This window comes from Arvicanthis niloticus, chromosome 3, assembly GCF_011762505.2.
Source record: "Arvicanthis niloticus isolate mArvNil1 chromosome 3, mArvNil1.pat.X, whole genome shotgun sequence".
Taxonomy (NCBI): domain Eukaryota; kingdom Metazoa; phylum Chordata; class Mammalia; order Rodentia; family Muridae; genus Arvicanthis; species Arvicanthis niloticus.
The window spans coordinates 80465473-80492140 of NC_047660.1; the positions used below are offsets into that span (position 1 = coordinate 80465473).

Below are 26668 nucleotides of genomic sequence, written 5' to 3' on the forward strand. Positions count from 1 at the left end.
GTAATTATATAATTTCTCTCTTCTTCATTTCTTCCTTCCAAATCTCTTCCACATGCCTTCCTTGTTCTTGCTCCCAGATTCATGGCATCTATCTATCTATCTATCTATCCATCCATCCATCATCTATCTTCCTAAATATTTAAATGCAAGCATTCAGTTCATGTAATGTTACTTGTATGTATATAATTTCAGGGCTGACCACTTAGTATTGGATAAACAGTTGCGAGTCTTTTTCCTATGGAAGGCTATTTCTCCTGGCTGCATTCCTCAGTTACATGTAGGGTTTTTTTTTTTTTTTGTATCCCAGGAGATTTCCCTCTTCCTCCTAGTAATGTAGGGCCATCAGTGTCTTCTTGTTCAGGTCTTACTTAGGCACCTGTGTTAGTGAGATATCATGGGTATAGCTTTCCTGTTATTTCTAGAAGATGCACTCTCACATATGACTAATTGTTCCTTTGACTCTTAAAATATTTCTAATCCCCTCTTCCTTGATAAAATTCTATGAACCTTCTATGTGGGAATTGTTATAGATATATCAGTTGAGATTAGGCATTCCAGGATTATGTGTTCTCTGCATTTTGGTTGCTATGGTTTTCTGTAATGGCCTCTTTCTGTTACAAAGAAGTTTGTTTGATAAAGGGTAAAAGTTATACTTAACCTGTGGATATAGTTATACGTATTTAGAATGCAGTTAAGAATCATACTGGTTTAGTAAAGTGATGATAGTAGGTTCTCTTCCAAGATCCATGACCTCACTAGCCCTGGGTATTTGTTTAGCTTTTCTTCTTGAGTGGGCAAGTCCAGTTAGAGAGCTGTTGGCTAGAAAGAAAAGACATGTGCTACTTTAACACCTTTGGAATTATTGCGCCAAGTTGGCCATTGTTGTGCTCATAGACATGAACCACTAGAAGGATTAAGATGTTTAAGACCATTTTCTGCAGACCTGATACTTCCTGACATTCATTTGGTAATCCTGTATTGAGGATACTATGCTAAATACAAGGAATATGACTTAGGGTGAGATGGATAAAACTCTGTGGAGTTTTTGGATCAGTGGAAAATGACAGTCAAAAGATGAAAGTAAAGCAGAGATGATAGAGCTGATAGTCTAACTACAGGTGATGTTTATATCTAAAATTATGTAGATGATGAGAATATGGGGAAGGAGTCCCTTTTGAGAAACAAGATGGTCTCTCTGAGGACATAACATGCCCAGGAAAGCAGGGAGAGAAGTCTTTGTCAAGTATCAGAAGGTGAAGATGGGGAAGCTTATAAGTGCAAAGACTCAAGTATACTTGGATAAAGGGGTGGGATTGAGATGAGTTCAGAGGGCTGGTGGGGAGGGTATAAGACATGCACAGAATCTGTATTTGCTCCTGAAAACTTGTACACTCTTGCTTCATGTTGAGCTGAGACAAGGGAACCTCTGCAGTCCACTGGTGTTTCACCTAGTATCTGGTGAGCCATTATTCACCTGGAGAGTACCTGGAGCCAGCCACTCAGAAAAGTTCCTAAAGCCATGGGCTCTACACCTCCCCTAAGTCTAAGCCATTCTACTTTTGCCCCATAAGTACTTTTGAGCATCTCTAGTCACTTAACAAACCAAGACACAGTTTACAGCAAAGATACCCCTGTTAGTGAGCATTCTACACATTTAAACAAATGTTTATAATGTTGTGATCAACGTGTAGACCAGAGTTGTAATCCCATCATCCTCTTGTTGCTGTCTGATCAAAGTACCTTGACAACCATTGATCTGTTGTTTCACCCTCACAGTTGTGCCTTTTGTAGACAGTCTTATACAATACACACTTAGTCTTTTGGGTCTCACTTCCTTTGCATGGCATAAGGTATCTGAAGTTCATCATGCTACTGGTGATCTGCTGTTTTTCATTTCTGACCAGATGTCCGTGGCATAGATGAACTGCAGTTGCCTGTCTTTTCCTGTGTTAACATACAGCCCTTGTCATGTGGCACACCCTTTGACAGTCATCTTGCCTGTATGATTCTACTGCCTCCTTGTAGGCTAGAGATGGTTTTTACTTTGTCTCTGCCATAATTCTCTCCCAGCAGCCTTACTATTATTAACCCCCAGTGAGTCATGCCCTGCATCTCATTGTAGTTGTCATTTTCTGCAGAAATCTTTCCTGACTCAGTAAGAATGGTCGCTCTATATTTGTATGGAACATCACACTGCATCTTAAACCCGTTGTTATTTGTGATGGTTAAATTTAGTTGTCCATTTGATATGATAAATATCATATCAAATACCTACCTGATGGGACTCTGTAAATGCTTGTGAGGGGTTGATACAGTGCAACCAGCTGTCCTAAGCTCTCCCAGCTGTGACTTCATTGTCACAGTATACTTATACCCTCAAACTAGGCACCAGACCCCTTCTCCCTTAAATTGCTTTTGTCCATGTACTTTATCACAATAGAAAGAGTAACTAAGACACTGTTTCTGGGTAAGTTTCTTTGAATCAGGGCTGTGTGGCTTACTGGTGTTCCTAACTGTGCCCAGCTCTCAGCTGAGATCTGTCCTTTAAATAAGGCTGGCCGGAGGGGCATCACCATCAGCCTTCTGGGTGACAGAGTAAGGCATGGAACGGTCAGATGAATCAGTAGCTTGGTGTTCTTGTTCCTCCAGAGGAGTCCTACTCTCTCTTGGTCTGATGTACTTGGTCACATAAGATGCAACCCTAGTGTTGGGAGGTTCTCTGTTTTCTTTGTGACATAATGTCCCAAATGTTCCTCTGTTCACCCTTGGGAGAAATTTTACAGGTCCCCTAAAGAGAGCCCCAGCTTTTCAGAAGCTCTGGTAAATTCTTGTTGCCCTATAGCTCCCAGAACTTGGTTCAGTTCTGATGGCATCTTAAGGAGGAGGTTCTGCTTGGATCTATGATCAAGAACATATCTGTAAAACATATCACACACATTCTGTAGACACTCAACGGTGGGCTAAAGGAACAAGGAAGTAAAGGGCAGAATACACAAATACTTCAGCATTGCTAAGATTTCAGTCATGGTCTTAGAGACCAAAAGTGTTAAGTGTTGCCCCCAAGAGATGCACAGCTTTGCCATCTGTGCCTGTGAAGCTTCTTGCTCAGTGGTTCTCAACAGTAAGTAGTGACAGCTTTGGGGGCTGAATGACCCTTTCACAGACGTCACATATCAGATATTCTGCATAGCAGATACATTACGACTCCTAACAGTGGCAAAATTACAGTTATGAAATAACAACGATATAATTTTATGGTTGGGGGTCACCACAACACGAGGAGCTGTATTAACGATCACGGCATTAAGAAGGTTGAGAGCCAGCGGTCTAGCTGTTCTATCCTTTCTGCCGCTGCAACTGGGAGAACACTGAGTGTTACAGTTTTTCCTGCTGATTCTTCACCTCTCTGCTCAGTTGTCCCCTTCCTTGCTGAACACCACTTGCACATAGCTCAGCTCCCAACCCCAGTATTCCACTGGCCTGATTGGTTTTTTTCATAGGAGTTTACTGACTAAACTGCACCATGTTTAGTCTCCAACTGATGTGGATTCAAGTCTTCCTTTTCTACCTGGCACTGGCAACTCTTGTCTGTAAAACAGATCACATCACCAAATGAGAGGCTCCTTACCAGGATTAAGTCAGCAGACAGGGTACTTAAGTGGGGAAACCTTTCAGAATACATTAAGTGCTCCTTGCCCCATAGCTCCTTTTCCCTTCCTCTGTCTTTACCTGTTAAAAGGAGACTGAGGCAGAGTGGGGATTTCAGAGAAGGAGCTTAAGTATTTAGATTAAGATAAGTGTGGAGAGCACTTTTAACTTGTTTATCTGAATATTCTTAAATTCCTTCTTTCCACCCTTTCTCCCTCTTCTGCTTTCTTTCTTTCTTTCTTTCTTTCTTTCTTTCTTTCTTTCTTTCTTTCTTTCTTTCTTTCTTTTCCCTCCCTCCCTCCCTCCCTCCCTCCCTCCCTTCCTTCCTTCCTTCCTTCCTTCCTTTTACCCATCTCCATTTTGCTTGCTGTTCTTAACTTTTTTTTCAAAGAAAATTACTATGACAGCACTTTTATAGGACCAAACAGGGCTACACCTCCCCACCCCACCCCTGTCCCAGTTGGAGGGCTGTAGCTTGGTTTTCTTGGTATTCCGCTGTATCTCAGGCCTATGCTATGGAAACAACTTCTCTTTTGGTGGGTACAGTTCTACATCTGCAACTGATTTCGCCTGCAGATGGGCTCGGACAGAAATAATTAGCCACTTGCCCCTTTGGTGAGGGTGCAAGTGGCCCCTCTTGCCAGCAATTACTGAACCAAGTAAAAGAAGAAGCCTAGTGGGAGAGATTTGTGGGAAGTTAGGCACCAGAGCAGGATTCTCTAGTTTTAGAAAGTTATAGCTAACTTTTTTTTTCTTTTACACACACACACACACACACACACACACACACACACACACACGTCATGGATTTGAAAGTATGCCTTGGAAGAGCTGGGCACTTTTCAGGGTGTCAGTACCTTGGTCACTTGGCCATTTCTTTCTCAATCTTATTCTAAGGGCTTATTTCAATATGCTGTGTGTTTTGAAAGCTGCCTTTGGCTTCACAGCTCACTCATGCTGCACGTTAAGCAAATGTCTACAAACCTTGATCTATTCTCTGGAAAGAGCTTTTCGTGCCTGTGGCAGCAACTTCCTGAATTTCGTGCGTTTGCAGAATATGATGTAATGACTTGCCATGTGACACCTTTGGATCCATATGGATTTGAATCATTTTCTTTCAGTGTGGCCTCTGATTAAGACAGCATCCAGTGGTATTAGGAGGCTTGAGCATCTGTTAACGAATCCAGCTGCTGATTGCCATTCTCAACCATCTATCCCTGGGATTCAGAAATTGTACGTGGGGAAGCTGCCTTGGACAATAAAAGAGCAAAACACATTCTGGCTTTTAATAGGAAACAAAAGTGCATAAACAAAAGCAGACTGCTCCTTTAAATATCCAATTGCACAACAGGACTGGTCTCCCAGGGAAGTGTAAGGAGCCTGTATTTAATTGGGAAAAGAAGCTGGGTTTGTGTTTTCTTCAGTTGTCAGTCTAGCAGATGAGATTGGAGTCTTGACACTTTGCAGAAGACAGACTCCTTCCCATTAGCCAAATGAATGCAGGGCCTACATCGTTATTTGACTTTGTAAATTCTGCCTGTGCTGTAATCAGACCTCTTAAATGCAGATGGTGACTGCTGGAAGGAGTGAAGGACATCAAGTTTGAAAGGAAGAAAGTAAAAGCCTTTCTTAACCATTTCAGCTTGTTTGCCCAGTCCCAGTTTAGACCCCAGGCCCTTGTAATGGGAATTTAAGATGCAGAGATATGAAACAGAGTTTCTTTCATTTACATGGAAGCCTCTAGAATTTACTAGATCTGTTACTTTTTTAGTGGGAATCTGTTACATCTTCAGTCTTTTTATTTCCAATGTGTTCCAAGCAGAGATAGGCCCGTATGTAGAGTAATTATAAGTAACCATTGACTTCCCAACCCTCGAAGGAACCTTTAAGGGAGATGAGTTCTTCTCAGACCCTGAGTATCTCCGAATGTGCACATAATCAATGCAAATAAATACTCCCAATACCTATGCTGCTTTTAAGAGAGGACATAGAGGTAGAGAGACCCATTTCCTCCCCCTGCACAGGCCTGGCCTGGATCTCTATATGTGTGGTATATATGTATGTAGGAACTGGGATGGTTATTGACTAAAGCTTATGGAATAATGCTTTTGTATACTTAGACCTTAAAAATATAAGTTCAATTACTAGAGCTAGGGAAAATATTGTTTCTTCATTTTTTTTGAAGAAGGTAATGGTTAGGGGAGAAATAGGTTGTCACTATTATCCTCTTCATTTGCAATACAAATACTTTAGTTCCAATGCTTGAGAAAATCTACTAGATTAAATCACACATCAAACTAGTCCATAAGTGACTCTGGTCCTGGGCCCAAGCATCTTTGAATTGGCTATCTAAATTGTCCTCATACACCAGCAAACTGGAAGCTACAGCATTATGGATATTTTAATACTTTAATAGTTGACTAGAAACACACACACACATATGTATGTATATTTGCTGATGTATTATTCAGCACAGCAAAATGGATGATTGGGATAGGAGACCCTGCTTGGGTCTCTGGCTGTTTCCAGTTGTATAAACATTCACATGTAGCTACCTCTTAGAGGATGCTGAATTACTGTCTTGTGATCTGTCTGCTCATTTCTTTGTTTCGGTGAAGAATATCACACACCGTGTTTTAGAAAATAATGTAGCCACTGGTAAGGTCCCTGTGCCCTTGTAAACAACCTCTCTTTGATGCCCAGCAGCCCTGGTGAAACTCTTTTGGTGCCCCATGCAAACAGCAAACACCTAAAAAACCAAACCAAAAAGACATGGAAGTAGAGGGGAGGCCAGGTGAGAAGAGGAAGGGGAGCAGGGGGAGGGGAAGGGGAATAAGGGAGGGGCCTGGGAGCAAATATTGTAAAATACATTCTGTTCATGTGTGAAAATTTCAATATGAAACCCATTCTTATGCATGATCAACATATACCTATAAATATTCTTGGAATCTCGAGAAGCAGCTTAAACTTAGCTCCATGCCAAGAAAAAAAATCTAGTAATTATTTCACATTAATTTTTCACATAGGATAAATGTTAAAGATTGTCACAGTTACTGGGTAGGATTGTGTGTGGGCATTTGTGTGTGTGTGTGTGTGTGTGTGCGCGCATTCATGTGTGTGTGTGTGTGTGTGGGCATTTGTGTGTGTGTGTGTGGGGGCATTTGTGTGTGTGTGTGGGGGGGAATTTGTGTGTGTGTGGGGGGGCATTCGAGTGTGTGTGGGGGATTTATTCAGAACTATATGTAGGGTAATATATATGGAAGAAAGAAATTCAACTAAAAGTGAAAGTTTTTGAGTGCCCAGGAATCAACCATCTTTCCAGGCCTGTGAAGACCATTCAAAACTGAGTTTCTCAGAGTTTAAGGCTGGGCCCAGACTTACTAAGAGTAGGTAAAAAATAAAATGTATAAATCATAAGAAAATAATACTAAGTTAGAGAACAGATTATGCCCAAATAGGAGACATACTACTACTCATGTATACTTTTATGTGAGATGAAAATAAACAGTTAGCTTGCAAATAGTTCCTTCCATTCTTAAATGTCAACTAAGACAATGGGGGCCTCTTTTAAAGACAGTGTAGTATGAAACACACTTAAATCCCCATACCACAAAGCTTGGGTTACAACTTAAACATGAACTGTATTATGAGACAGACTGGCTTCATGTCACTGTGTCGACGGTGAAATACATGCAGACTCATCTGTAGTCACATTGTGCAATTGTTTGTTTGTTTTGTTTGCTTTTTCCAATTTACCACAAATACACCCTACAGCCACCAGGACTGTTGCCTTGGTGGCTTCAATTTCTTGCGTCTGTTATTGGATTTTGAAATGGAACATTTGCTGTAGGGAACAGAACATTCATTTAACATGAAGGATACAAACCAATAACAAAATAAATTGTCTACAAATAATGATCTAGTTTCCTTGACAAGAGTTTTCATTTTTTTTCCAGTTAGTTAGTTCCTGCCCTTTCTCAGGGATTGTATTGGATTTGGGGAGAGTCAGGATTTTGTCTATTTAGGAAGTAGATGATGCAAGAATATAAAATTTGACTGAGTCCTAATTCTGCTTGCCCCCATTTACTCTGACAATAATATGGTTGGTTGACTCTGTGTGTACACATGTGTGCACACACGGGCACATGCATGCATGTGGGGGCTATTGAAATGCTTTCTTAGTAGGGCAGTTTCTGCCATGTGAGTAGTTATCCTGTTGAACTTTTGTTAAAGTACATAGTGTACTTTAAGTTGAAAACAGTTTCATAAATATTGAAGTGCTATCATTTTTATTTACATGCACAAATACCTTTAATTTCACACTAATCCCTCATCTTATTTTTAAGCTTAAATAAAGTGATACATCTTATATTTTTATTCTTTACATGTATTTTAAATGTTTGGTTCTCAAAATTATACAATCTCTTTAAAAAGCACAAGCTTGCAGACAATCTAAATTCAAAATAGTAGGCAGGAATAAAATAATTCTCAAAGAAAACCCAGAGTCTTAACACCCAAAAATAGAATAAAAATTGGGGAAAGGTGTCAACTTGAAGTAATTTAAATGATGCAGTTTTATAGCTGTCTTAGCATGACCTTGAGAAAATACTTCCTAAAAGGAATTCTCTCTTAAATAATTCTTTCAGACAAGGTCTCAAAGAGCAAACTCTCTTGAAGTTTTCTCAAGCTGTTTTTTTGGATTTTGCTATTTTCCTGCAAATTCCCGAGGACAGAATATTTGGTTTTAACTTAAGATAATGAAAGTAATTTTCCTCTGAGAACTAAGGTTTCTGCTGGAATTGTAAAGCCTGTCTGCAGGTGAGATTTAATTTAATCCTTTGAGTACTTAAGATGCATTCCTGAGACTGTGGCCCAAAATGTGACAAGATTATTGTGTTGTTTATTGACAGTGTGGGGAAAAAAAAAAAAAAAAAAAAGACATTTTTATTCAGAGTTTAATGATTTCTTTAAGTGACCGGAATGCCAATTTTTTTAGTTAGTAAAATGCACATTATTTAAACAGTCAAAGATTAGCAGGCACACTCTGGTTGTAAAGTTTGTTGCAATTGCATTTTACTGTAGGGATTAGCTAGCAATAAAGCCAGGCATAGGAGGCATGCAGTATCTTGTCAACTAAATTTCAAGTTTCAAATAGAGTTAGAATAGACACAAATGCACACGGGTTAAAAGGGAGTCCACCTGCAAAACTCTGCGGGGAGCTGACACATTATGGATGGAGTTAGAATCCTCTGTGACTTGTATGAGGTTTTAAAGGGTTTGTTGGATATTATTTTTGTGTATCCCATTATTTTCTTTTTAGTTCTTTTTTTTCCAGAGTGCTTTGCTTATTCTAATAATCAGAGTACTTGCCGGTATCAGATGCTATTAGAACAAACAGGGAAGAATATAAAAATTAAAACTCTGTCCGGGCATGGTTGGAATTTACTCCCAATTTGTACAACACATTTAAGCTGTAGACTCTCAGATGAAATTAGTGTCATAAAATCTTTTTAGTTATTTCTTGTTAAGCTCATATGCAATTGTACTGCATGCAATGATCCCTTGCATAAACTTTGCCTTTTATTTAAGTGTGAACAAAATATGAAAAAAAATCATGTTTTACACGTTAAATTTAAAGGGCTATCAGAATTTTATGTGGAAAAAAGTAGATCTTTTCATCAGTCCATTCAGTAAAAATGAATTTTGTGACATTGGGGCTTCTCCCTGCTGAAGAGGCCTCATCGCCTCCTCTGTCCTCTCTGCAGGGCTGTTAGCCACAGCCAGAGTACCACAGAGCTTGTCTGCAGTGTGGGCCCTTAGGGTCTCACCCTGGGAGTACCCCTGGAGGTTACCCTGGACTTTGCCATTTTATCATTGGATTTTTAATGAATGTTCTGTTTTAGAACAATGTGGGGATGTTTTAAATTCACCACTTACTTCATTTTATGTCTAAAGGAAAAATTATACAAAATTCCATACTACTTGAGAACATACTGTCTTGGTTAACATTTTAAAATTAGTTTTAAGAAGAAGGAAATCACGAATGTTCTGGAACCGGAGAAGAGCCAAGCAAAGGAAGAGGTTGTTCCCCTTTATCTTCAAATACCTTACTTACCATGGGGCCAGGCTGTGGATGATGATGTTGGAGACCTTTGAACACTGGTGATGCACCTTGGGGAACAGTTTCTTTTTCTGTACCTCTGCATCAACTCTGGTCTCTGCAGAGCAGCAATTGTGCAGTATCTCAAGTATTCCACAGGGTGTCACGATGTAGTTGTTCTCAAGCAAATTGTCTGGGAGGAAGTAATCTGAGCCAAGTTTAACCCAGTATTTAAATGGTCACTTTTTTTTTTTTCTTCAGTCAAAGAATATTTACTCTAGACCTACTATGTGCCAACCCATGATTGAAATTACAAATTATAGTGGTATGATGCAAGTCTTTATTCTGGCATCTTGGCCAGCCCAGGACTTCCCATCATAGTGAGCTTGTTTGAATATATTTTTCCATGGAGGTTCCTTTCCGGAGAGTAAATCGCAGAGATAGCATCTTCTGCAAACCTTTCCTTTGATCCCTAGCTAGACCCTGACTCCCTTCTCTCTACTCTCTGGTGGCAATGGGTCCTCAACTCTGTTGGTACAGGAAGAGGGCTGAGAGCCCAGGTTCAGCAGGTATCTGAATAGCTAAGGTAAGGTGAAGCAGGAGTTAGGTCTCCCCACTCAAAGTGAATATGAATCTTCACTAATCAGCTCCTTAGATCTAATTCAATGGTGAGATGTTTGGGGGGAAGTAAATGAAATAATCCATTTCAGCAGAAAGCTTTTAGTAGCTTTCAGTTCTAGGACAAGATGACATAAGTTCCCTAAGTCCTATTAGCTCTGAACTATATCAGTAATCATAAAAGACTCTGAAGCAGGCAGAAAGGAGCTCTGTGGGAACTTCCTGAACAAATCCTAGGGACCCTCTTGGGTTTTCTTTCTGTTCTAGGCTACTACCCCAGAATCCTGCAACAGGGACTCTGCCAACAGGCAGAGTTCCCTCTGCAACAGAGGGAAGAAAGGGGCAAAAGAGAGAAGGAAGAAAGGAAGGGTAACTCAGGACATGTAGCAATGTTCCAGTCAACCCATAAAATGTCATCAGCAAAACCCAGCAGGCCAGCTTGTCTTCCATCCTGTCTTGCCTGCTCAAAGTGCTGAGCTCAAGATGTCTGTGCCAGCTTTGCCAGAAGAGCCCTGACTGAGCATCTGTCACTAGAAAGCCTCTCTCCCAGCAGTAGAAGTCAGGCTCCTATCAAGAAGACTAAAAGATAAGCCATAGACTTGGAGCAAATTGCTGTAAAGCACACAAGGTAGCAAAGGACAGATATGCAGAATATATAGAGTCTTTAAAAGTCAATAGTGAAACAAAATTGTCACAAACAATCCATTAAGAAAATAGGTTAAAGGCATGAAGTGGCGTCCTATTGAGGAGGTGCATGTGTGAAAGCACATTCAGATCAGTGTTGGGAGCCGACTTTAGCAGAAAGCGGCTAAATCAACTTTACAGCCATCTAGAACCATATACCCTGACGAAAGATTTGGTTTTCAATAGCCTACAACAGCTGAAGCACACTCTGATATCCCACATATTTTGTATTGCTGTTTACTGGCCCCAGCTGCAAGGTGCACTTGGTGGCCACGCCTGCAAGGCATGCAGTTCACGTGCTGTCCACGTGCTATCTACGCCATACATGCTCATAAGGTACATGTGCTATCCACGCCTACAAGGCATTGCGGTGCACGTGCTGTCCACGCTATAGACGCCTGTAAGGCTTACGTCATATCAACACCTACAAGGCACGTGGTATCCACGCGCCTACAAGGCACGTGGCAAAAGCCTATAAATAGCTCAGAATTCCCTTCAATAAACGAGACTTGATCAGAATCTCTGTCTTGTCTCCATTCTTCGCGTCTCTTCCCCTTTATCCCCACTCTCTCTCTCGCTAGACCCTGACCCTCGGACCGGAACGGACAGTACGGGCTGCAACAGATCAGTAGCCATGGGGGAAATCAAAGTAAAAGGCCACCTATCAGAGTCACTAAAATCACAACTAGTGACTTGAGACTGTAGGGAAACCAGACCATTCTTACATTGAAGAGGTGAAATGCCAATTGTTTCAACTTTAGAGCAGTGGTTCTCAATCTGTGGGTCAAGACCCCTTTGGGGGTCACATATCAGATATCCTGGCTATCAGATGTTTACATTATAGTTCATAACAGTCGCACAATTACAGTTATTAAGTAGCAATGAGATGATTTTATGGTTGGGGGAATCACTGTAGCATAAGGAGGTATATTAAAGAGTCTAACATTAGGAAGGCTAAGAACCATTGCTCTAGAGAGTACTTCAATAGGGCTCTACATAATAAGAACAACTTCTATATGATCTAGAAATCATCCTGGCGTAGCATTTATACCAGAGTTGCGAAAACTTCTTTCAAAGATTAAAAACACATACCTGTATGTGAATGTTCATAGTAAAATACCTGTAATAGCCCAAACTGCAAACAACCTAAATGTCTTTAAACAGGTACATGGTTAAAGAAACTGTCACAGTAACAATGGAGCACTACTCAGAAATAAGTAATAACAAATAATTGAACAGCTTAACAATTTGGATGAGTCTCTAGACAGTTATGCTCAGTGCAGGAAGCCAGTCTGAAGGTTACACACTTCCTGAGTATGTTTACGTTACATTTTCAGAGTCAAAATTATAAAAATGGAGAAAAGTAATGACTGCTAAATATTTATCAAGTCAGCATGGATGGTATCATGAGAGATGGTAGGATAAAGGAAGGGAGGAGAGAATTGAGAATAACGTCCATGTTTTTCTAAAGTGGTCTGTCTGCTGGGTGTGCTGGGTGTGCTGGGTGTGCTGGGTGTGCTGGGTCTGGAACAATAAAATTTTCCATAGATATTATAGATATGAGTTGGTCGTTTGGTCACCAGAGTCTAGATTTCTTATTGACTTGTGGAGGGCATTTCACTCCAGAAGGCGAGAACACCCAATATTTGCATTCTCAGCCTCTTACTGTTAGGCTATTGGCTTAATCTTGTCTTTGCTTTTTATTTAACTAAATGCACCTGTCAGAGCTGTTGGAATGTTGGGAATTTGATGGCATGTTTCCATTGTGGTGATCATAAGGTCACATGGTTATGAGTAGTGACATAATATAGTAGTTGGCCCCGAAACCCAGATATCTGCTGTCTGTTGCTCAACAGTAGCATCTCCCCTGAGCTACTCATGTCAGAACGTAAGGCAAAGAACTATGGTCTTTTCATGCAATCGTCACCTTTCTGGTAATTTTGTAAATTTACCTGTTATTGTTAGTTGGTTTATTTATTTGTTTTTTTGTTTGTTTAAATTTGTCTAGTTGTCTCTGTAGCTTCAGTTAATAACTTTAATACTGAAGGTATGGATAACAAAAGTCCAGAAATACGTCTTAAGAAAAAAAAAAGAACATTTTTAATAATTGAGTTTCAGAGTCTCATAAAATAAAACAGAAAGGCACCTTTGGCTTACATGAGTAAGCAAGCTGTAGCATGAGCCTCTACAAAGACCTTACCCATCACTTTCTATCTCTTCTTTCTAGAGTCCCAGAACCAAAGAAACCCAGCATTCCCTTCTCTGGTCTCTTCTGGTACAGAGGTCTCCTTAGTAACCCCACCCTATTTCTCTTCCTTACTTTATTCAACAAATAAATGGCCAGAGATGTTCAAGTGAGAATACCCGTCTTAACTGAGCTTGTAGCAGAGTTGTAGAGCTAACAACATAAAAAGACAGTTTGAGCACTCTCCAGCCTTTGACAAGGCAATCCTCATATGTGTAAAAAGTTCAGAGGGACAGAGAAGGGGTAGAGTTTGTGGGGCAGGGAAGGCTTTCTGAAGGATAATGGGCATGTGTAAACATCTAAAGGTTTGAGTCAGAGTTGAGCAGGTACAGAGGTGGAATGGGAAGAGCTCTCCAAGTACAAGAGGCAGACAAAGATGGGGAGATGTACAGTCTGTTCCTGGCGGCATGGTTTGTCAAAATGGCAGTCAGTGTAGGAATTGATGGGAGAGCAAGTAAATTCTCTTTTGTTTGTTTGTTTCTTCTGGCAGTACTGGACATTGAACCTAGGATCTCACTCCTGCTAGACATGTGCTGTGTCCTAGCTCTGGTTTTTGGAACATCTCTTGAAGAGCCTCATGCATGACCTTGAGTAGTGTGAGAGCTGACGTAGTATCCTCAGGGGTGAAGTCCCATTGATCTCAATCTTGCCTGACTCACTAAGAGTCCAGAACTCTGATAAGGAGTCTTGGAGTGTAGAATTTCAGAAGTTAGCTTAAACCCATTAAGATTAGGGTTGCCATGTGATCATCAGGGTCTGAATGCTGCCATTCCTTGCTTGCTCTCCAAGGGTCTGCTCTGAAAGTGCAGCTCTTGCTTCAGATACAGTATGGTTACTGTTGTGGATGGCTGTGACCAGAAATATCTTTTTTCAATGGTGAGTGTAGTATTTCTCAGGTCTGGAGTACATAGACCTGTCTCTTAGTCTTGGGGTACAAAGACATACCTCTCAGCCTTGGGGTACACACACCTGTCCCTCAGCCTTGGGGTGTATAGACCTGTCTCTCACTCCAAGAGTCACAGTGACCAGTGAGTTCTCTATGTTCCAACGTAAACTGAATCTTTGTAAAAGGTGAAGTTTCCTAAAAACTGTCTCTGAGATTCCCAGTTCTGACCTTGGTTTTCAGTTTGCGCAGTAACTGCTTGAACCTTGTAGAGCTTCACACTTTAAGAAACAGATCCCAATCATTTTTCTAAGTGTCATAACAGTTTGAGAACAAGAGAAAGGTGTATCACAATTTTCTAGTAGATACAATTCTTTTTATATTTTCCAGCTCCTAAAATTTAATTTTCAGAAAGAATTTAATTTTTTTTGGAGGTAAAAGGAACATTTCTTCATGTAATAAGCCCTTTTAAGAAGTAAAACTCACTTCAAAACTCATTTTAATGACATTGTTTTGTTTTGTAGTTGGGTTGAAAATATCTTTATTTTGTGTATTCAAGGAAAAGAAGCTAGAAGAGACAGAAAAACATGGAAGAAAATAAAATTCACTTTATTGTCAAAAAATCCTTAGTGATATACATATACTTTACACACACACACACACACACACACACACACACACACACACACACACACACACATCATATACATATATTACCCTATCAAAGAACTTTATTTTTACCAAGTTAATATCGGATTATTTTATATTATGCTTTTCCAATTCAGATTCTAGAGTTTCCAATTTCATTTGCAATTGGGCGAAATTGGGATTTTAGATACTTTCATATCAATTTTGTTGCATATAACTTGATGTGACTTGTCTATTTTGTGTTACTCTACAAAATACCAATGATGGCTCCTTCTGTACAACAGAGAAAATAGTTTTAGTTCTGGATGCTTAACAGCATTGCAGCAGCAGCAGCTTCTCATGGCAGCCTAATGACTGCAGCATAGCGTGACAGGTGGCATTATAATGGGACAATCTGACCCTGCCTAGTCATATAATGACAGGTGACTGGAAGGGAAACAGGCTTCCCTCATGGTAGCAAAACACTCTTGGTAGAAAGAATTGAGTCCAATGAGATGCTCCCACCATGCCCCAGTACCACCAAGAGTCATATTAAAAAAAAAAAACAAAAAAACCAAACCAAAACAAAACAAAAAAAAAACCCTACTTGGTTTGAAAGTTTAAGCAGGAGATTGTTGAAATTTCCAATAGTTAAAAACCAGAAGTTCTTTTCAGCCACCTGCTTCCAAGACCAGGTCTCTCTGCGAATTTTACTTCTCACCACATGTATCTATTTAGAGAGTTGTTCTTTGTTTGTTTGTTGTTTTAATTTTTATGAAAGTTATACAAGAGAATCTTCTTCATTCTGTTCTGTGCTTTGTAGCCTCTTAAGTCCCCTGTCATAAAGATTGTGTATGTGTATCTGTATGTATAAGCATGCAATGGCATGCCTGTGGAGGTCAAAGGACAGTCTCAAGTTTCCCTTTGCCTTCCACCTTGAGACTGGCCTTTGTTGTTGGCCACTATGTACATCCGGCTAATTGACCCAGAAGTGTCTGGGAATTCTCTTGTCTCTGCCTCCCAGCTTGCTATAGGTGCATTGGGATTGCAGGCATGTACCACATCTGCCCTTACATGAGTTCTGGGAATCTGACTTCACAATCCACACATGTAGGCAGCAATCACTTTTTGTGACCAAACCATTTCCCCCATCTAAGACCCATTCTTAAGATGTTTATACAGTATTTTCTTAAGGTGGCTTTTTCTTGAATATAAATGTTTACCCTATTCTAAATCTGCCAGTCACTTTTGCTCAAAGTATCATTACCTTTATTATCTCAGATGCATTGGAACACTGGGAAGTCCACCAGCCCAGGTCCTGTTACCTCAGGTGTAGATGTTTCATGTCTTTCTCTTTAGAACTACATTATGTTTTGCTTTGAAAAAGTGTTTAGAACAGGGCTGATCTGAAACTCACTGTATGTCTGGGCTATCCTTAACCTCTGAGAGCCTTCCTGCTCCAAGCCTCCTAACTCTCAGAATCGTAGTGTGAGTCACCATACCTGGATTCTTTAGAACTGCTGGATGATGCTATAGTGGTACCTTATTTGCCATCTCTCTATTTTCATGACTACTGCCAACATTATTTACGTGGCCATTCCAGATTGCAACAGAAGGAGTCAAGTAATCTCCCAAGTTGCTCCAGCAGCACAATGTGAAGCGTGTATTTGGAATGAGTCCCTGAGAAAGCTGGGTGCAGAATACAAATATTTTGAATGGACTTATCTCAGAGTTGTACTGCTTTATTTCCCTGTCATTTAAAAACCCTTAATATGAATAAATTGTTTGCATAGCGGGCTTAAGAAAACCTTAGATAAGAAATACATGGTTTGAAAGCAGAGAATAAAAACATGAATGATAGTGGACGTAATGCCTAGGAGAAGGTCCTTCCTGCTGCTGCCAGGCAGACCTTATAATCGGCTGTTTTCTGTGTTTATTTCGGGATGCAGATACTGGATAAAGTAGCTGGTTGGCTGCCAGCATCTGACTTAGTTGCCAAATGGAGTGTTTAGTCCTTGTTGCATATGACTTATATCACAAGTTCTTCCCATTAACAGTCTGCTGGTGATAACCTACTTGGCTTCCATACAATCACTTTGAAATAGCCACTTGACAATGTTTGGGATATCACAAAGTTTCTTGCTGGATAAAAGGACTGAGTGGATGGCTGTGTAGGCTCTGCCTAGGAAGGAATGGGTACCCGCTCAGCGTCTGCCCAGTGAATGAATAAATCCTGGGGGAATGTTCTTCTGTTTCACTATGGCAAGGTCTATATACTTGAACCTTAAACATGTAGGTAAATGGATAGAAACAGAGAAATAATAGTATTTAAAGTTCTAGGGGTCTTGCATTTGTATGGAGAACATTCTGCTTATAAATAGAAAATTGCAATAAATGGATTAAGATTTCAATTTTTGCCGGGCGGTGGTGGCGCATGCCTTTAATCCTAGCACTTGGGAGGCAGAGGCAGGTGGATTTCTGAGTTCAAGGCCAGCCTGGTCTACAGAGTGAGTTCCAGGACAGCCAGGGCTACACAGAGAAACCCTGTCTCGAAAAAACAAAAACAAAAACAAAACAAAACAAAAAGATTTCAATTTTTTTTTTATTTTAAGTCAAATGTAATCTCAGCAATACTGATATGATGATGTCCATATATCGAGTCTTAAAAAGCAAAATAAAAAAGAGATGTCTTCACAAATCTTGGCTTTGGTTACATAGGAAATGCTTATTAAATATGTCAATCTTTATTTTTAGATCGAAAACTTGCAAGAACAACTTAGGGATAAAGACAAACAACTGACCAACCTGAAAGACAGAGTGAAGTCCCTGCAAACTGACTCCAGCAACACCGACACTGCTCTGGCCACACTGGAGGAGGCCTTGTCAGAAAAGGTGAGCTTAACATCCAAAGCAGGAACTCAGACTTCAGAGAAGTAGCATGTATCCAAGTACATGCAAATACACCCGATTTCCCCTGTTCCTACACTGCCCCTAGTTCCTGCTTGTCCTCAGACTTCCATGTTAGCCCAGAGACTGGGCATACTGCAGGCATCTTCTTGAAACTAAAAAAACAGCATCACCTTTGGCTGTCAGATAAAACATTCACTAACTTTTCACTAAATTTTAGTCTGCCCCATAAAGTCACTCATCCTTCCTGATAAAGCCCTCTTCTGGCCAGGGCCTCTGTCATGTGCTTGTCTCTTCCTTATATCTCTGCTGTGGCTTTGTTGGCCCTTTAGATTTCAGATGCGTGCTGTTCTCTGCCCCTGCCATTTTGCATTTGCTCCTTTTTGCTCAGGGTATGATTTTCTATGTATAGATTTAATTCTTCTGAGTCAAGAATGTGAACTTGGCAGAAGGGTGTGTGAGTTCGAATCCTAGGTCCTGTACTCAGTATTTGGGATAAGACACTTAGGCCTCTGAGTTCCTCAGTGTCTTCCCCTGTGAAATTGGGGTGATAAAAGTCCCCACCCTGTGGATTTTTGTTATGTTTAGGAGAGGATGTGTTTAGAACAGTCAAAAGAGACTATAGTTGTCATTATTATTTTATGGATTATTTCCATAGGGACACTGTGTTGTTGCTCCTATTCCACACAACCAACTCCCACAAATTCTTACTGTACTTATCACTCTCCACGTGTCTGTTTTAGTAGAATTAACTGCCTTTTATACTGGACTCTATACAGAGACAACATAGTGTTTTACTTTGCCATATGCAGGGCTTAGCATAGCACCTTATGGGCTGGCTGTTCAGTAGGTGCTGGATATTGGTTGATTTATCCACCCTCGTGTGAATGAGTGAAAAGTCTAGCTCTTCTCATTGTGATGAGAAAGAAATAGAAAGAGAAAGTAATGAGGCAGTGGCATGGGGAGGGGTTCAGAGGGGTGTTATTTTCTGAAGGTGGAGAGAGATCAGAGAGGGGTACAATAGTACTACTGGGGTGCTATGGCTTACAAACAAGTTTTCGGTTTGAGACAGGAAAGATATGTTTAAGGAAAAAACCTGAAGTAGGTGAGCCATGAGTCCTTTTTTTGAGGCCCATAAGTTGAAGGCAGAGGGGAGAACACTTGTAGGGAGTCTGGGAAGAATTTGGGTAATAAGGTCTCTCAGGGTCTTATAATGCTTGCATTTTTTTTTTCTATTTTTGGAATAGAATGCCATTCTAAAGCTTTCATTTTGATGGACGCTTAAAGGGTTCCCATGAATAAAAAAACTAATGAAAGAATAAAATACATTAGACAAATAGACCATTGCTTTGACAAAAGCCATGTAAAGGAGGGAAGAATTATTTTAGCTCACAGTTCAAGGTGCAACGCTTCATGGCAAGTAAATTAAGGTAGGAGGAGTTAGAAGCAGCTTGTCACATTATGTTCCCAGTTAGAGGCAAAGAATCCTGAATGTATACATGCAATTAGCTCTCTATATAATCCAGGTTGTACTACCAAGAGATTGTTCAGAGCCACAAAAAAATAACTTTTTCCATATCAGTTAATATAACCAAGATAAACATCCCCCAAAGGTATGCCTACAGGCTCTTCTAAAATAAAAAACAAACAAACAAACAAACAAAAACAAGTTTCATACTTTCAGGAATAATGGCACAGAGTAAATGTCATTCCTATTCCAAATGGGGAAAAAAAAACCAAACAAGAAATAGTTACACTTAAACAAAAAACAAAATAACAACAGTGAAAACCAAAACAAAAGCAACAAGAATAAACTACTCCAAAACCCAACAGAGAAAGGACCAAATCCTGCTACTCCTCCATGACTGGCAGCTAGGCACATAATGTGATCATTCAGGTTTTAATAATCTGCATAGCCCCACCCCCTTAGCTCTGGATAATCTCCACTCCATACCTGTTACTGTCCTTGGAGTTGCCCATGACCTTGGCATCACCACTATCCTGGAGTTTCTACAATATCTTGGTTTTCACCTTAAGAGCTTTATGCAATATCCTCTCAGGGCCTCTTTACACAGACTCTGACCCTACCACACATTGCCTCAACTCAGATGGTATGTCTGGTCCCCTAATTCTTTCCTTCAAAGCAATAACACATGAATGCATAGGATGGCTAGCTTAATAGCCAACTTTACATTGTCTTGAATCACCTGAGAAGAGTTGAGATGATAAGAGGTTACCTAGATCAGGTTGGCCTTCAGGCATGTCTGTGAGGAATAGTTTTCTTCTAAATTGGTTTAACAGGGGTGGAAAGACTCAGCCTGAGTTTAGGCAGCACCATTTCAAGGGCTGGATTTGAACTGTGTAGAAGGAAAAACAGCAAGCTGAGCAAGTAAGTGAGCATGTGCTCATTTTTCTCTGTGCTTGACCATGGATATTTTATATCTGCTGTTTTTACTTTCTGACTGTAAGCTTGAATGAAACAGTGATGTGCTGGCTCAGGATGGAGCCTGACCCTTTTCAAACAGTTCCATCAGTTTCTGTGACCTGACCCTGGGGAGGCACATCTCTAAGCATCTGGTTTTCAGGAACAAGGAAGCCATTTAGTAAATCTATTTCAATTTAGACCCTCCCCTTCAAACAAGTTTGCATTTCCACAAGTCAGAGCCTTGTGTGGGTAGTATCTTTCCTTCATTGACTGTGTTCTATTGGTATAGTATAGAACAACATATTTCTCTTTAATAATTGCCCTCTTTGTTCTGATTTACTACAGTTTTTACATCTTTCTGCCCATCTATTTTTCTGGTCAAATTCACTATAGATGTGAATAAGTGAAGTAAAATGCCACCACGCTCAGCCTGAATGCACTCCTGTCTTCACATTTCTAGTGTCAAATGCACTAGCTCATTATTTTAAAATTCAGTTTCATTCAAATTATCAGGGCAAAAAGCCATATTCATAGTCAAAATATCACACAAATAACTCCCTTCCCAGTTCCTTATAGAGTCCTTGTTTTCTGAAACTCCATCAGCACAGCATCCATAGTACATACATCTCTCAGTATTGGTCACCGAAAATCCAACCAGAATGACCCATTAAGTTCTATTTCCAACATTCACCTGTTTTTGTAGCCTACAGTTCTAAATTCTTCCACATTCTAGCCACAAAATAGTTCTAGTAGCCTAAGAGCCACACAGTCAGGTTTATCGTGCCAACAACCCTACTCCTGACACCAATTTCTCTCTTAGTTTCTTTTCCTGTCACTGTGATAAAGTACTCTTATAAAATACTCTAAGGAGAAAGGATTACTTGAGTCTCTCATGGCCAGGAGGTCAAGGTAATGGAGGAGCTTAAAGCATCTTATATTGTCCACAGTGACTAAAAATGAGCAATAAATGCATATGCTACTACTTAGTTGTCTCTCACCTTTATATGGTCAAGGATTCCCTGCTAAAGGAATGTTCTTACCCACAACTAAGATGGTTCATCCCATATCAATGAATAATAATCAAGATATTTCCCCATAAGCATGCCCAAAGGTCCACCTCCCAGGTGATTCTAGACAATGTCAATAACACTATGATACCATACTTCCAATATGAAGGTAGGAGACAGGCTCAAGAAGGTAAAATGAGATATTTAGACTTTGTAGGCAGCATTATTGTGACCATGCCAACTGGTCACCCGGGACTCCTGGAAGTCATTTCTATCCTATTAGTGTTGCCCTATGATTGCAACGATTGCTTTACCTGGAGTACTCATCCAAGGCCACCTAGCCCTTAAATGATGGCATAAACTTGTATCAATTGCTTTTCCAAAGCTGTGACCTGATAGAAGAACTTAAAGGGAAGAATGATCTATTTTGCTCACAATTTTAATAGTTGTTTGTCCATCTTGGAGGAATAGGGCATGGTGGGGGACAGCACTTTATGTTTTTGTTGTAAAGATGCAGAGAAATGATATACAGGAAAGATGGATTCCCCAAGAGACACCCTTACTTCTTCTAACTAGACTTTACCATCTATTTCCCCTTTACTAATAATGCTGTCATACTATGATCCCAACAAAGGATCAGTGTATCTATTACACTGATCTCTGGAAATAGGTTTACAGACAAACCCAGAGCATGCTTTATTAATCTCTGAGGTGTACCTCAGTTAAGTTACACTGAGAGCTAAGATTAAGTATCACAAGGACTTAAAATTCCTGATGTCTTTATAAGGACATTATAATGTAAACTTAAATAGCTTTTCTCTCACAAATTCCATCTTTACTCACAGTAAATTGAATATATCCCCTAGCACAGTGTTTCTCAACCTTCCTGATGCTGTGAAACTTTAATACAGTTCCAACCTTCCTGATGCTGTAACCCTTTAATACAGTTCCAGCTTTCCTGATGCTGTGACCCTTTAACACAGTTCCAGCCTTCCTGATGCTGTGACCTTTAACACAGTTCCAGCTTTCCTGATGCTGTGACCCTTTAACACAGTTCCAGCTTTCCTGATGCTGTGACCCTTTAACACATTTCCTCATGTTGTGGTTAGCCACCAACCACAAAATTATTTTTATTGATACTTCATAACTTAGTTTGCTACTGTTATGAATTATAGCATAAATATTTTTGGAGATAGAAGGTTGCTGAAGGGGTTACACTGGTTGGTTGAAAACCACTACTCTAGAATAAGGCATAATGTGAAAAAACCAGTAAATTAGAAAAAAATGATTAATCCATTTTTGTGGATTTATTGTTAATTGTTTTTCTTTTACAGTACTGGTAATCTAACTCAGGGGTTGGCACACTCCAGCATGTGCTGTTACACTGAATGATGTCCCTAGCCTTTAATAAGTAATGGCTTGCTGTCTTTGGCTGGCATGTTGAATAGATCAAACTCTGCCTTACTGTTTCCCTTTTATAATGGCACCAGGGGAGTGTTTTTTATTTTAATTTCTGGGAATTCAATCAACTGTGGAAGACATACAAAATGATACAGATCACTGAGTCAAAATTATGTTACCTAGACAGGGACAAAGCATGATGGGAGAGTATTTGTTTAGCACCCATGAGGCTGCCCTGGGCATGAGATCCAGTACAAGTGGAGACTAAGATTGAGAATGTCACACAGAAGCTCAAGAGCTCGAACCCACTGTGTTTATAAAGCCAGTCTGGCCAAGCCTTGCTGTAGCCACTTCCCAGATAGCCAGTTGGGAAAGTAGAGCTGGACAGTAGAGCCCCAGGCCACTGAGATGCAGTTCCTACCCCATGATAAAGCACCTTGTGAAGAGAGCTGTGCAGAGCCAAATGAATGCCCATGGAGTTTGCCAATGTAAATAGGGCTCAAACAAGAAGGTGGTGTTGGGATTCTGCAAGCTAGTTGTTAATCAAGTGGATCCTGTCATATTACGGCCTCTTAACACATGGTTTTGACATCTGGTCCTCTACATGTGAATTAGTTCTGTGATCAATGGAGGAGTATTTTATTTACTGAATCATCGATAACCTTTTATAGTATACTAGTGCTTGCTTTGCTTCTATTTCCCTGCTTCTCTCTCCCTCTCTTACTCTTTTCTTCCCTCCTCCCCTCTAGCTTTCCCACCCGCTTCTTCCCTCCCCTTCCCTCTCTCCCTCCTTTCTTCTCTCTCAATGCCTAGACAGTAGTATCCAGTAGTAAAGCAAATTGACCTACTTTCCAAATGACTCTGACACCCTTCTAAATGTTAACACAGTCTTCATTTTATGATCCTTGCTTTGAAGCCAAGAGGATCCCTAATTTGAGTTCTTCCTTCCACCATCATTTTGGAGTACTCTGTGGTGTGCCAAGCTCTGGACTCAAGGGCTACTTTTTAAGAGACTAAGCTGGGAGGATGAATTTAAGTGTGTAAAGGGTTTGGAAAGGCAGTAAGTATGATGTAATCTGACCTCAGGGCTTCTGAGAGGTTTCCAGTTGAGTGACACGGTTTCATTGGAGCTTGAGAAATGTCATGGCAGCATCTATGTGTTTTAGGGGATAGGACAGAGGAGTCCAGGTGGTAGACTGACAGTTGTCGTACAGGCAAAGATCAGAAGGCCTGGGAGTCCGAAGCTGCTAAATGTCCTTAGAGGTTTATAGTTCACTGTGCCCACTCCTTCTTTTGTGGGTCACATAGGATCTAGTTAGTTAGCATCTCACCTCCAGAGTAAAATAAGACCATAACTGGAATCAAGAAGAAATAAATATATGCAATTAACAGACCCATTTTCTCTGTGCCACCCACTGTCCTAATAATGTATGGTATGTAAAATACTTTAAAATTGCAAGATAACAGTAGTCATTTTTTCTCCTCAAATTATTAGGTATATACATTATTATAATTGACAACACAGTTGCCTTCTTAGGGGATCTTAAATCACAAGCTAATATTCAAACTAGCTTCCCTCTTCATTAAACACATGTGATAGCCCCTGGCATGGAATAAGTTCTCAGTGCAAGAGATATCTACCTTTTGCTCAAACTAAACCCAAATTCTGGAATGCCCAGTTGTCAAGAGGCCACTGGGAAAAACAGACAACAACCACCACCACCAACAGCAGCAGCATCAAACCACCTCTAGACACACTGAAAAAGCCACACTCGAGACAGGTCTGTCCTTGTCTCATGCTCTCTTTGTTAGTTCTGTATCAACAACCATCGAGGTCACCTTGGATGGATGAGTCCATAGCCTGTTGGAGCTCTCAGAGGCCTCATCTCTGCCCTGTCACCAGTGATAGCTGTGCCCTTGAGGTCGTGAGCATGACTGATAAGAAGTGCATATGACAGACCCTGGCACCAAATAAGTTCTTAGTGCAAGAAATATCTGTATTTCAATTAAACTGAACCTGAGTTCTGGAGTTCCTAGCAGTTGTAAAAGAGCCATTGGAAGGAATACATCTCAAGACACAGCAAAAATAAAATGAAACAACTCACATTCTTGTCAGACTTCTCTTTGTCTCATATTCTCTGCCTTTGCTCAGTCTCAAGCCCTGGGTGCGGCAGTAGGCCTGGCCTCTCACCACCCAGTCAACCTCTTTTTAGCCTGAGAAGAGTCTTCTGGAAATCCTTTAACTCAAAATGAAGAAGCCAAAGAAGCTGGGTTAAGACCAAAAGTGTGCCCTATTTCTTCCCCACTCTGTGCAGGGATCCCACACTGAATTGCTTCTGGCTGTCACTCCTGCCTCTAGGCTGCTCTAAGCATAATGCAGGGACTATGAATAAAGTGCAGCTCACAATCTCAACAGTAGTGGTCCATCTTGCTATGATCAGAGAAGGGAAACTTTGGGGGTGATGATTTCTCTCTTGGCTGATTTTATTTTTCAGTCAACTGAAATATATTTTTGTATCACAATGTAAACTTCAATAACAGTTTTTAATAATAACAATAATGATGATAATTAATAATAATAATGTTATTTCTTAACATTAACAGGAATAGAGTTACCTCTACAAAGCGCTTCCTACAAAATGGTACAAACTTGACTTCAATACCCAGTGCTCTCATTTAAAAAAATTGGGCATGGGAGCTTGTACCTGTAATCCTAGCACTTTGGTGACAGAAATAGAAGGATCAATGTAGCTCACTGGCCAAGTAGACTAACCCAGTCAGTGAGCAATGAAGAACCCTGTCACAAAAAATAAGGTAGAGAGGGATTGGAGAACATAAGTGATGTCAGGGTCTGTCTGCACATGCACTAGCTTGCACATATTTCTATCCACAAACACAAACATGCACACACACACACATATGCACACACTACACATGCACACACATATACTCATACATAAATACTCACACACACGCACACACACACACACACACACACACACACACTACTTTGTTATCCTGTGACGCTTAATTGTATTAACAAGTCAAAAGGTACTGATTGCATTTTACAAATGCAGGTACATATATATATATAATTTGAGGTTTTCATGTTGATCACCACAGAGAAATTTTTAGCTGAATCGTCCCTGATTTTCTTTTGCAATAGGCTTAGGGATACACACTCATGAATTATCAACCCTTGTGTTCTTTCTGCCTTGCAGGAGAGAATAATAGAGCGCTTGAAAGAGCAGAGGGAGAGAGATGACCGGGAGAGACTAGAAGAGATAGAATCCTTTCGAAAGGAGAACAAAGACCTCAAAGAGAAGGTCAATGCTTTACAGGCTGAGCTGACAGAGAAAGAGGTGAGTCTGGAAAAACAAGCATGTCGTATCTGCAGTCCTCAAAAGCCCGTCTTTGTTGCTGTTTATTTCGCTGGTGGTCTTAGGGAACATTCAGTTTAGTATGAAGACTTGGGGAACAAGGGTGCCTGAATCCCAAGGAAAACAGTTCCAGTGTCTTCCTTCATCTGTGACACCTCTGGGCATCTTAACCATTTAGCTGATCGCAATGTGGCCCCTAGAAACTTTCTTTCTTACATTTTACTCATTAACTAAACTTGTATTACTTAGAGAGATTTTTAGGTCCTATTATCTTTTGCTTGAATACCAGTTAGCATAACAACGACAGCAATGATAACTCCACTTTACTTATTAATGCTTTGGAGGGTATTTTGCATTCACCAGCAATCCTCAAATGGATCATACAGTATTGCCCAGGTAAAAGAACATGACATTGAACATAAAATTTTAGGCTTTTTGATTTTATGGTAAATTATTTAAAGCCATCCCACCATTTCACACTGTAGCAAAGATGAATACAAAGTATAAGTATCCCCTGTGTTTTTACAGTGAGAGTAGATTTTAAGGAACTCTACTTGGGTGTTCTGGAGCAGTTGTTTGGGGCTGCAGTCTCCATGGTCCAGGGGACGCATGTCAGACATGTCAGTATTCATGATTATGCTTTGGTGGAGATATGGGTGAAGCAGTTGTGTACCTCATTTTTTCTAGTATCATTATCTTCAGCTGTCCCTGGCACAGTGATTTCTGTCTCCCAGAAATGTCTA

General features: G+C 40.3%; 1 protein-coding gene across 1 annotated transcript in view; it reads left to right on the top strand.

Annotated features, from left to right (window-relative positions):
- The window catches only part of Erc2 (ELKS/RAB6-interacting/CAST family member 2), an 827882-nt gene that overhangs the window by 360552 nt on the left and 440662 nt on the right, over positions 1-26668 (top strand). The window contains 2 exon segments of the mRNA XM_076931310.1: positions 17560-17697; positions 25767-25907. Coding sequence (XP_076787425.1) covers positions 17560-17697; positions 25767-25907 — 279 coding nt within the window.